This window comes from Brassica napus, chromosome C3 (genome assembly GCF_020379485.1).
Source record: "Brassica napus cultivar Da-Ae chromosome C3, Da-Ae, whole genome shotgun sequence".
Classification (NCBI taxonomy): Eukaryota; Viridiplantae; Streptophyta; class Magnoliopsida; order Brassicales; family Brassicaceae; genus Brassica; species Brassica napus.
The window spans coordinates 26,690,687-26,703,019 of NC_063446.1; the positions used below are offsets into that span (position 1 = coordinate 26,690,687).

The following is a 12,333-nucleotide window of genomic DNA, read 5'->3' on the forward strand; positions in this document are numbered from 1 at the left end:
TTCGTTCATATTATATTCATTAAATAAATATTCTTTTTTTTGCATCTTAAACTATCTATTTTTTTAGGAATATGTGATATCATATAAAAAATATAAAAAAAATGAGTATAGAGTTAATTAGATAATTTTAAAAACAAAAAATTTTCTTTCGTGTGCGATATCATATAAATAATGATCCGCCCAGTTAACAAAAATCATGATTATTTTATGTGTAATTTTTTTATTTTGACCATTTCCTTAAAACTATATTAAATTTTACATATTTTAATTAGAATATTTTTAATATCTTTACCTTTTTATTTGAAATGCAACTCAATATTTTTTTAACAATTATAACGAAATATTTAAAAAATATTTTTAGAATTTGTTTAAAAAAATGAAAATTACATTTTAAATTAAAACTATCCTAAAATATGATAAGTTTTGATGTAAACGAAAACTCATATTATGTCAAAAATAATGATATTTAATGATAATAACAATTTTAATTGATTATTTTTAAAAAAATACATTTACAAAAATATTGTTTGAAAGAAAATTCATTTATCTTTCAAATATAAAATGAAAATATTATAATTAAATAATAAAAAATATAAATAAAAACCATAAATTTAGCAAATGACAACTGAGTTATATTATGCTAAAATTTTCTTTCTAACAATTTATCAAATGACAAATGAGTTATGAGCAAATAATACCATATAATTTTTAAAACCATAGCCATTCTTAAATATTTTTTGAATAAATAATTATTTTTAAATTTAATCAACTGAAAATAATATCCGTACAATTGTGTGAGTCAAATTCTAGTTTTATTGATGCATGTTATATATTAGTGCTGCATGTTTTAGGTAACATTTTAATGATGCACGTTTTTAAAAATCTCCATTATTAAAATTATGCACGCAAGGATAACTCATGAGTTTTTTTGGTTGATTATATGACATTATGTCCAAATTTATTAAGGATATTTCATTAAGTTAACTGAAAAAGACAAACAATAAAATAGGAAGTTTAAATTCATTTAAGCATATTTCATTAATGTAACTGAAAAGACAAGTAATAAATTAGACAGTTTTAATCGTTTTAGGATATTTCATAAATGCAACTGAAAAAGACAAAAAAAAAAAGGAGTTTAATTAATGAAGTAAAAACATTTTCAAATTGATACTTTTCTTTTAATAATATAGATTGAAATACATTCTGCCAAACTTAAATATATGGCTACAAACACAACGATATAAATATTTTCGACTTATTCTTGGGTTCACCAACCAATAGGATTGTGTTATTTCATATTCGATATCTTTTAAAAAAAGAAACAAAATATTGTCAAATTATATTATTTTTTTAAAATTAAAAGGTAAAAAGAAATAAATAAAAAATAGTAGTAATTACAAAAAAAAAATATTTTTAACGTCATCAGCAAAACATTAAACCCTAAATCCTAATCCCTAAACCCTAAATCCTAAACCCTAAACCCTTGGGTAAACCCTAAACTCTAGGATAAATCTTAAACTCTAGGATAAATCTTAAACTATAAATCAAAATCAATAAACACTAAAACACTCAAGGGTTTAGGATTTAGGGTTTAGGATTTAGGGTTTAGAGTTTTAGGGTTTAGTGTTTTTATTTAGAGTTTAGGATTTACCCAAGAGTTTAGAGTTTATCCAAGGGTTTAGGGTTTACCCAAGGGTTTAGGTTTATCCAAGGGTTTAGAGTTTAGGATCTAGGGTTTAGGGATTAGGATTTAGGGTTTAGTGTTTTGCTGACGACGTTAAAAAGATTTTTTTAATTCTTATTTTAAAAGATATCGAATATGAAATAATGAAATCCTATTGGCTGGTGAACCTAGAAGTTCACCCTATGGGGTGAACCCAAGAATAACTTTATCAAAAATAGAGGCATAACAAGAGAAATTCTTGGGTTCACCCCCTAGGGTGAACCTCTAGGTTTCACCAACCAATATTGTTTGAGTATTTGATATTTGATACCTTTTAAAAAAGGAAATAAAATTGAATATCCAAATTAGATTATATTTTTAAAATAAAATAATAAAAATACATAAAAATAGTTACAAATATAAATAAATTAATATTGTTAAATCTTCAGCAAAATACTAAACCCTATACCCTAAATCCTAAACCCTAAACCCTAAACGTTAAACCTTAAACTTTGGATAAACTCTAAACCGTTAGAAAATCTTAAACCCTAAATCATACATTAAAAACTAAATTTTACTAACACTAAACCCTAAATCCTAATCACTAAACCCTAAACCCTTGGGTAAACCCTAAACCCTTGGGTAAACTCTGAACCCTTGGATAAATCATAAACTCTAGGGTTTAATTTTAAATATTTTTGATTTAGAGTTTATGATTTATCCAAGGGTTCATGGTTTATCCAAGGGTTTAGGGTTTAGCGATTAGGGTTTAGGGTTTAGTGTTATTAAGATTTAGTTTTTAATGTATGATTTAGGGTTTAAAATTTTCCAATGGTTTACGGTTTATCCAAGATTTAAGGTTTATAATTTAGGGTTTGGAGTTTAGGATTTAGGGTATAGGATTTAGTATTTTGCTAAAAGTTTATCAATATTTATTTATTTATTTTTTGTAACTATTTTTATGTATTTTTATTGTTTTATTTTAAAAATATAATCTTATTTAGAAATTCAATTTTGTTTCTTTTTTTAAAAGATATCAAATATCAAATACTCAAATACTATTGGTCGGTGAATCTAGAGGTTCACCCTATTTTCCTAAAGGGGGTGAACCCAAGAATTTCTCAATATTTTCCTACTAGAGCAACTATCACCTGAATATATAGTATACATGAATATATAGTATACTATAGAAATTCTATAAATCAGTATTCGATAAATTAATTGAATTATCCCATAGAAAATGAAAAAAAACACCGGTGCCAGAATCAGAAAAGGGCAATTTGGTAAAATCATTCCAAGATTCCTATTGGCACAACTGTCTCAATAACTTCTATATATACCAAAGCCGATGAGTGTAAACCTTTACACAACCACACTTAAGTCTTAAAGCTGAGGATTCCTTTTCTATCTTTTTTATCTTTCATCACTCACTCACAAAAGCAACGAACAATCCAGAGAGAGATGGATCATATAAAACAGGAGTTTCTGAAGAAACTTGCCAAGTTCATAGTAATTTTAATATGGGTTTCATCTCTTTTAATCACTCTCAACTCCCATCTATATAGGTTCACAATTCACCTTGTAACACACGCGGTAGATAAGAACTACATGTTCCTACTCTCCAGTGCTCTCTTAGCGTTTGTCGCTAAGGGCATCGCTACGTCAAAACCAGTAGAGGAAGGTTGGAGCAAGACTGATAAAACCTTTGATTACCGAGATTTCGAGAGTTACGATGCCATATTGGAGCTAGAGTATTACCATGTGCATGAAAAAGAAAGATATTCTTTTCTTGCAGAGGAAGTTAGTACAAATGATCAAGAAACCGAAGAAAAGAAAGAAGATCAAGAAACCAAAGAAGAAAAAGAAGATCAAGAAACCGAAGAAGAGAAAGAAAAAGAAGAGTATGCTGAGCCATTAACAGATAATGGTGATCTAGAGGAAGAATGTGATATTCATGGCGGATTCAAAGAAGAGGAGGATAATGTGGGAGTGGTGACGGAGGAAGAGATGAACAAGAGATTCGATGAGTTCATTAGAAAGATGAAGGAAGAGCTTAGAATCGAAGCTAAACGGCACTTGATCGTTGTTTGATTTCTAGTTAAGTTAGTTATGTTTAAGTTTAAACGCATGCAATAAGGTCATATAGAGCGAGTTTTCTAGACTCTTCTTCATGTCATCTGTACTTTGAGTATCTCTTTTAATGGAATCTTTCTTATATGCAACTCGCGTTACACTATTTCTTATAAAACGATGTTTAATGGTAGACACGAAAACGTTGCGTTGTAAATATTGGTGTATTTGATATCACATAACTGTTCAAAACAATGTGTCATCGAGTAAATAAACATAAAACGTTTTGAAACCACACATAAAATCTACTCTATTTGAAAAAAAAAGCATGCAATAGTTATATTTGTGAAAATGTCATTTAGTGGTATTACTCTTTATGTTATGCAAAAAAGGAGCTCATCATTAGAGAAATGCATGCAATACAACTAGAGAACAATTTAGTACGTACGATTGATCATGATCAACGTATGACTATATGCACATATAAATAGTCCATACACGTATCATATCGATCTCTATTATTAATTCTATATCCTAGAGTGATGTACAATATACATTATTAGCTATGCGTTGTCCACACTCGATAGTATCCGGAAACAATGCTGCTACGCACACGTGTATTTTTGCATATTATGAATTTTTAAATTAAAAGATATGATATTTGATGGCTTTATCCAGGAATTTCTGATCTTTTGGCCGTCGATTGTTTAATTAAAATATTTGATTTCTTGATCTGAGAACTTTTACATCCATCAAATGAAACATAAGAAAATTAATGTCGTATAAAAACAGCTGATGCGATGATGCCATAGCCTGAACCGTATGAAACTGTACAACTAGGGGAACATCTTACGATTATGTTACCATTGCTCTGAAAGATATATAAAATAAGTAGCAGATCTAGAAATAATTTTTATCCGGAGCAAAGATTTAAAACAAAATTAATACATTTAAAAAAAAAATTCAACAGGAGCATAATTTAAATTCAGTACAAATTTACACCATTAAAAAATTTCGGGGTGGGCAGCTGCCCCGCCCACTCAAGGCATAGCTCTGCCCCTGAATAAAATGTATCACTATATTACTACATTTATTTTATTGAATATGGTAGTATCGAACTCTAAAATCATAGTTTCATAAACTTAGGTACTCACTACTGTTTATAATCAATAATGTTAAGTTAACGTCAAATGTTGAGTCAGTGTGTGTGTGTGTGCGCGCATATAATCACATGATCCATCTATCCAAGTGGAACAATTATCAACGAATAATCGAATCTAAACTAAAAAGCGGATATATTTTTGCTTAAAGACTCGATAGATTCTCTCATCTTCGCTTTTAGTTTTTAGAGTTCCATGCTTTACTTTTTTTTCAGTTTCCCACTATCCCACATATCCACCACAAGTCTCAAAAAATAATAATTAATTTGTGCTACATTGAAGCTTTGATTACAATCTTCTAGTCAGTAGGTTTTAACCTTTTCCCAAAACAAGTTTAAGTACATGTACATAGCAACACGTTCTATTTATGTGATATCAACTCTATTCATCTCGATAGGTTGGTACCTAAAACGAAAACATGTGATATAAGTATTTAACTAATTTTAATTGATCAAACCCATTAATCAACAGAAAGTGAGCAAATCGGAAAGAAGGTTTAGTTATGTTACATGTGCCAAACAAGCAAGGATGGTATATTTGAAGTGTATGTATAATGAATATTAGATACTCAATTATATATGATTAGTTACAAATATAAATATTATACAATATGTACATTCTTTTGCTTATAATAATTAAGTTTACGAAAATGACTTAGAGCGGAAGATCCATCGACTAGTAATAGACTATACGATCTTGACACAACATAACAGGTCCACTCGTGATCGTACATGTATGAGAAAGAAAATGAGATGATTATATAAACGGGTCAATTTATCTCAAGTTATATACATGTTAATATTAGGCTGTGATTGCAACATGTTTGTAAGTACCCCGAACAAACGACTTTATGCATATGGGTTTGCATGATTGTATAATTTCTAACAAGGAATGAATGAGGGAATGTATCAATCAATCATGGATCTATTTACACATTACCAAAAATCCAAATTAAAAATAAAATAACACTGAAAGAATCCATGGAGAAGAACAGTAAACTCAATCAGTGGATAACGAAACCAAACAAAAAAAAAATAGAATCAAGTTGTAATAATATAAACAATCAGACTCTCTTATAGAATTAAGCGTGGGTCCAATTAATATTGATAGAAAAATGATCAAATTCAACAAATACAATCATATGCTTATAATAATTCTCAGACAGCTAAAGCCAAAGACCATAACAATATTTGTAAAATGCCGGGAAATATATATTCGTAAAAGAAGTCACAAGACTCGTAAACGTGTAAAACAAATCAGTATTTTTGGGAAAGATCATGCATTCAGATGCTATTGTTTGTGTTTATATGGAAAGATGGATGAAAAAGTAAATATATGCACTTGTTTTCAAGTATGTAAACATAGCTCAACTTTTGTCTTATTTTTTAACTGAAAATTATAAAACAAACAGTTTTGGTGAAAGGGGTTTAAGGGAGGTGGTGAAGTTGGACAACCACAAAAAGCAAATGATGAGAGAATGAGAGGTCAATTTTGAGGTAAGAGTAATCAGTACTTTGTTCCTTGAAGCCTGTGGGTGCTGTGAACTGGAAGGATGATGGACCCAACATTCCTGATACTCAAACTAATCTTGGAACTGATCACCTATTAAATGTATAAATTATCACATGTTTGATTCTCATTAGAAGTGGTTTACTTTCTTAATAAGAGTTAATCTAACATAGTTTAGGCATCGTGGTATGGAGATGTACCGACTTTCAAACCCATGATTTTTTTATCATTAAAAAAAGAACTGATTAAAGAGTGTCAATATATAGTTATATAGATAGTTAGAGGTAAGTCCAATACTACCAAAAATGAATCTTTTCAGCTAGGTCTAATCGCCGGTTTCAAATTTTCTTGATTAAGCCATACCGAGCTTTGGATCAATCTCTTGGGGCATGTGGGTGCTCCTACGAGACTATGGCTATGTTGTCGAGTCGGATAAGTTAATTGTGTACCATCAAACTAGGCAACTTTTGAATTTAAATTTACAGGCGTGGGGGCCTGGCGCATAGCTTGCAATGGTACACGACACAAGCTCAAAAGAACATCTAGAGTGAATTATGTGAAATGACGACAAATTATTTCCACCAAAGATTACGAAATTAGGATTATATTATATAATTTGTGCTATGGCATGCGTGTTCAATGTTCCATCTTCATAATAGAATCTATAACATTTAACGAGGAAACTCTGAACCTCCGGAAATTAAAAAAAAAAGTGAAAAACAAAATCACAAGAGACACCAATATAACCTTGTTGCCTTGCAAGTGGAGTCAACTGGATGACAAATCTAAACGAGTGATAACAAGATAGGAAGCCACCATTATGACGCCTTCGTTAAGGGAGTTGCTACACGCTTATCAATCACTCTTCTTGCCAGTAGAAAAATCCTGGTAGGTGGATCAGTCACGGGTTTGTACATATTGGGCCGACACAGGACATTGAGTTTGATGGCTTCTTCGGACATCTCAACCGCTCTATCAAGATCTCCTTTCTTGCAGATGTTGGGAACTGCATAGCGTTTTTTTATGGCATCAACACCAAATTCAAGTACCAACTCTCAAATGTCAAAGAAGGCACATGAGCACAAAACATCAGGTAGTTCAGTTATTCAAGTGCAAACAACAAGACACTTGAAGAGAGAAAAACATAGACTAGAAACTCGTTGATAAGCTTGCAAATGAACTACTACTTTACTCTTCAGAAGAGAAACGTAGCTTGAACTGTAAATACTCATTCTTCTCCGCAAGTTCAACAATCTCCTCAGCTTCTTCTCGCTTTGACCCTTTCACCAACTCATCAACCACCTCTTGCATGATGTCCCCATCCACAAGTAGACGCTTAGTGAATATCTCTTTACAGAGCTCAAAAGCTGACTCTAAATCCCCAGCCTTACACATTGCAGGAAGCAAAGACGAAAAAATCAATTTCATCGGTCGAAAACCGTTCTTCTCTAACTCCCTGTACCACATCTAGGCTTCATCAACTTTGCCTTCACCTGCACATCCTCTAACCAAGGCAGTGAATGTGAACACATCAGGCTTGATCCCATTACCCTTAAGTTCCTCAAATAGACTAACCATCTCTTCCGACTTCATCTCCAAAGCTAATCCTAACAACCGAGCATTGTAACTACGTATATCTCTAGCAACATCCTTCTCAACCATTCTACTCCATAGCTCTTCCCCCTGATCAAAATGCCCCTTTGTATAAGACTCATGTAACAGCAAGTTGTAGCTGAAATGATCAGGCTTCAAACCCTTGTTCTCAATCTCATCAATCAACGCAACAGCTTCGGACAAAGAACCCTTTCCACACAACCCTTTGATCAAGGTATTGTAAGAAGCAATGTCCGGTACGATCGAGAGCTTAGCTGGCAACTCGTTGAAGATCCCTTCAACCAAATCAAACTTCTTGGAGTTCACACACGCGTTCAGCAAAGCGTTGAAAGACAATACTGATCTTTTGCAATTTCTCTGAGGCATTTCGTCGAACACCTTCTGCGCGTTCTCGAACATACCGGCGCGGCCGTAGAGGTTGATGATTCTCGCGACGAATCCTTCCTTTGACATGTTCGGGTACTTGTTCTGCTCCTCCAGGATCTCCTCGACCCATTCGAATTTCTTGGCGGCGGCGAGGCGGCGGACGGTTCTCTCGTAGACGGGTTTGTTTTTGCGGAACCATTCGGTTTGGCAAGCCTTTTTGAACTTCTCTGTGATGTGTTTTGGGTCGTTTTCGTCGTTCACGAGGGTGATTAGGGACGGTGTTCGTTGCGAGGTTGCGGCGACGGCGGAGGAAAAGCGGATGTTCGTGGTGGTGGTGGTGTTGAAGCTGTTAGTGCTACGGAGGAGAAGGCGAGAAAGAAACGACATCGTTTTTGGTGATTGGATGGTTTTATCTTTAGTCGGAGCGTTCAACGTTTCAAGGGGTTTTAGGAGGAACAACGGCTTCGGTACTTAAGAGGTTTGCAAGTAGGGGCGCGCATTCGGGTAACCATTCGGTCTATTCGGATTTCGGGTTCAAAGATTTTAATCTCATTCGAGTATTTTTAAATTTCGGTTTGGGTTCAGATAACTCATTTAAATTATTTTAAAAAAATTTTAATTTATTATATGCTTAAAATTTCTCAAAATCTATAAACAAAATAATAAATTACAAATAGATTTGAATAACATATGTCAAAATATATCAAATTAACATATAAATTGGTTTGATTTGAATATTTGGATAGAGAACAATAGATATTTCAAATTTTTTTGGTGTTTTGAGTATATTTTAGACATTTACTTTTGACTATTTATATATATTTTCAATTATTTTGGACAACTTAAAAAGTATCTTATATATTTTGAATGTTTCTAATATACATTAAATCTATAGTAAATAATATATTTAGGTATATAAATCTATTTCGAACACATTCGGGTACCCGAAATACTTCGGTTCAGATCGGGTTTGGTTTCGATTCTCTAGATAGCAAATTTTTTAGCCCGTTCGAATATTTAATGAATTTCGGTTCGGGTTCGATACTACTCTTTTGGATCAGACTCGGTTCGGTTCTTCGGATTCGGGTTTTTTCCCAGCCATGTTCCAAATTTTTTGCCCAGCCCTATTTGCAACATTGGAGAGAGTAAATGAACCATGTTTTATTTTGTACAAAGAACCGAACCGAATCCGATCAAAATTATGTGGTGGTTTTGTAAAATCACTTAAGATTATGTTATTTTTATTTTAATATAAATTTTTGTTAATTAATATTGTTATAATATTTTTATATATATGTGTTAGTTATTTATAAAAGTTTTATGAATTTTAATTAATTATGATAAATATAAGAACCATTGTATAAAATAAAAATAATTTTGAAGTTTTGCTTTCTAGAATAACACTTTTAAATTTAAAATTTAAAATTTTGGAATCTTTAAAAAATAGAGTGTCTTTTTGGATAGTTTTTCTAAACTTCTAATGAATATGATCAGAGCATCAACATCAGTGAACTCCAAGAGAAGTTCACACGGTTTTCGGAAAAAAAAAAAGATTAAAATAAACAAAAGCAATGAACATGCCTCTTGGGAGTTCACTGCACTGAACCCGGATCATTACTGTAACGCGGGCCCCACGACACGTGGTGGCCCGCGATTGGATTAATAATTTTTTTTTTTTTAAAACAAAAATCAAACAGAAAAAAAATAATAATAAAAAAATACTTTGTAGGGGTTCACTAATGCCGATGCTCTCAGTAGTCTTATACAACTGCACACAACACGCCGTTCTGTAGACGTTCAAACGGCGAAGCGTTCACATTACAAAAAAAAACCGTGTATAAATAGCAGACTTGTTTTCCTTTTTCACTTCATCCCTCTCGTAACACGGCCGAGTCATCTCGTCACTCATCTCGATTTTGATTTGATCGTCTCTCTAAAATGGGAATTAGGGTTTTATTTTTTTCCGAAGATGACGACCGCAGCTCGGCCGACATGGGCTCCGGCCAAGGGAGGCAACGAGCAAGGCGGTGCTCGTATTTTCGGCGCGTCTCAGAAGTACTCGTCCCGTGATGTCGCTGCTCACACAACTTTAAAGCCAAGGTGAGATTTGCTTAAAGCTGGTTCCTTTCCTCGATTCGATTCGAGGCAGATCCAATCACATGTGAATTACATCGAATTTTATCTTTGATTGATGAGGTTCTCCAGATAGCTAGGGTTGATTGCCCTAAGATCCGTAGCCTCGTGTCTTGTTTGGTTTATTGACTCTTGTTGTTGATTTGAGGATCGATAGTGGAAGAGATTTTGATCTTCTGGGGATTTTATTTGTGTTTGATGATCATAACGTGTCTTGATTCTTATTTGTTGGCAGGAGGGAAGGGCAACACACTAAAGAGGAAGTGGAGAAGAAGAATCTTCGTGATGAGCTTGAAGAGCGTGAGAGGAGACACTTCTCTTCCAAAGACAAGTCTTACAGTGGTATGTTAAGTTTATAAATCTCAAAGCTTTGTTTTTTTTACTACGATTTTGTTAAGCTTCTTCCTTTATTTCACTAATGAGGTATCGTTTTTGTTAGTAGATGATAGAGACCACAGGAGAGGGAATCAGCTATTACTGTAAGGTTAGAGAATGTCTTCTTCTTTTTTTTGATTGGATGTCACAGAATACGTGTAGTTTGATCATATGTTTTCTAACTTTGATATACTGCTTTTAGATCGGATTGTTCCTCGCAGTGTAGATGCTGATGACTCTGATGTTGATATCAAAAGCGATGATGATAGGTACCTACTCTTGTCTTCTTCTTTGCGGTTCTTTGTTTCTTGTTCTTTAAGTTTGGCTAAGAATCAAGGTTGGGGCTGGTAACTAGGCATAGCTGTAAGTCATTGCTTCTCATCTGAGACTTGGTTTGGATAAATGCAATTTGATTATGTGGCAAATTCCGGGGAAAATGTTTGACTCATAATTATTTGTTTTCTTGGAAACTATCTTACGATTTCTTTTGTTTTCGTTAGTGATGAAGAAAGTGATGATGATGACGAGGACGACACTGAAGCTCTTATGGCTGAACTCGACCAGATAAAGAAAGAAAGGGTGGAGGAGAGGCTCAGGAAGGTAAAGTTGCTCCTCTTTTGTGATGATTCTGCGCAGATTACTATTTTAAAATGGCTAGGATTATTGTTTTTTCTCTAATCACATTTGACATAAGGAAGATTTGTCTTTTGACAATGTGTTCTAATGAATCTATCAATATCATGCACATTTTCCAGGAAAAACAGCAGCAGATGGAAGAGCTAAACGCCAAAGAGGAAGAGCTTCTCAAAGGAAACCCACTGCTTAACAACACTCCAACTTCGTTTAGTGTCAAAAGGAGGTTAGCACCTTTTAATATCTTTGTTTATTCATGAATCAATCTTGGGATCATATAATAATTGTTTTCTACTCTTTTGCAGGTGGGATGATGATGTGGTATTCAAGAATCAAGCACGTGGGGAAATGAAAGCACCCAAGCGGTTCATCAATGATACAATCAGGAATGACTTCCACAGAAAGTTCCTGCACAGATACATGAAGTGATTGAACAAGAGCGTTACTTGGTCCTTGTCTGTATTGATGAATGAATTAAGGCTTTTAGATTCTGTCTCTTGTACTAAAACTGAACCAATCAATGATTGTTATATGGTTTATAACGTTTTGACTCTATTGCTATTCCCTCAGATTTCTATTCTTTCTTATTCTTTCTTATTCTTCAGGCTTTGTTGGTCATTACGTTGACATCACATAGATTAACACACATATGATGGAAATACGGTCATCAAATGTTGATATGGCCGAGTTGGTCTAAGGCGCCAGATTAAGGTTCTGGTCCGAAAGGGCGTGGGTTCAAATCCCACTGTCAACATCATCTTTTGCTTTTTTGTTTTCTGTCATTTAAAATAGAAAAGGACACCAGTGGGA

General features: G+C 33.2%; 1 protein-coding gene, 1 non-coding gene and 2 pseudogenes across 2 annotated transcripts; 3 read left to right on the plus strand and 1 right to left on the minus strand.

Annotated features, from left to right (window-relative positions):
• The first annotated feature begins 2,762 nt into the window (after positions 1–2,762).
• LOC106386005 lies at positions 2,763–3,878 on the plus strand. The gene has a single exon (XM_013825904.2). It carries the CDS (start codon positions 3,125–3,127, stop codon positions 3,752–3,754), a length of 630 nt encoding a protein of 209 aa, XP_013681358.1. The 5' UTR covers positions 2,763–3,124; the 3' UTR covers positions 3,755–3,878.
• A 3,521-nt stretch (positions 3,879–7,399) lies between these two features.
• LOC106389110 lies at positions 7,400–9,010 on the minus strand (annotated as a pseudogene).
• A 1,215-nt stretch (positions 9,011–10,225) lies between these two features.
• Positions 10,226–12,078, plus strand: LOC106385756 (annotated as a pseudogene).
• Positions 12,079–12,196: 118 nt separating this feature from the next.
• TRNAL-AAG lies at positions 12,197–12,277 on the plus strand. The gene has a single exon. It is a non-coding gene; the product is annotated as a tRNA-Leu (tRNA).
• Positions 12,278–12,333: the final 56 nt, after the last annotated feature.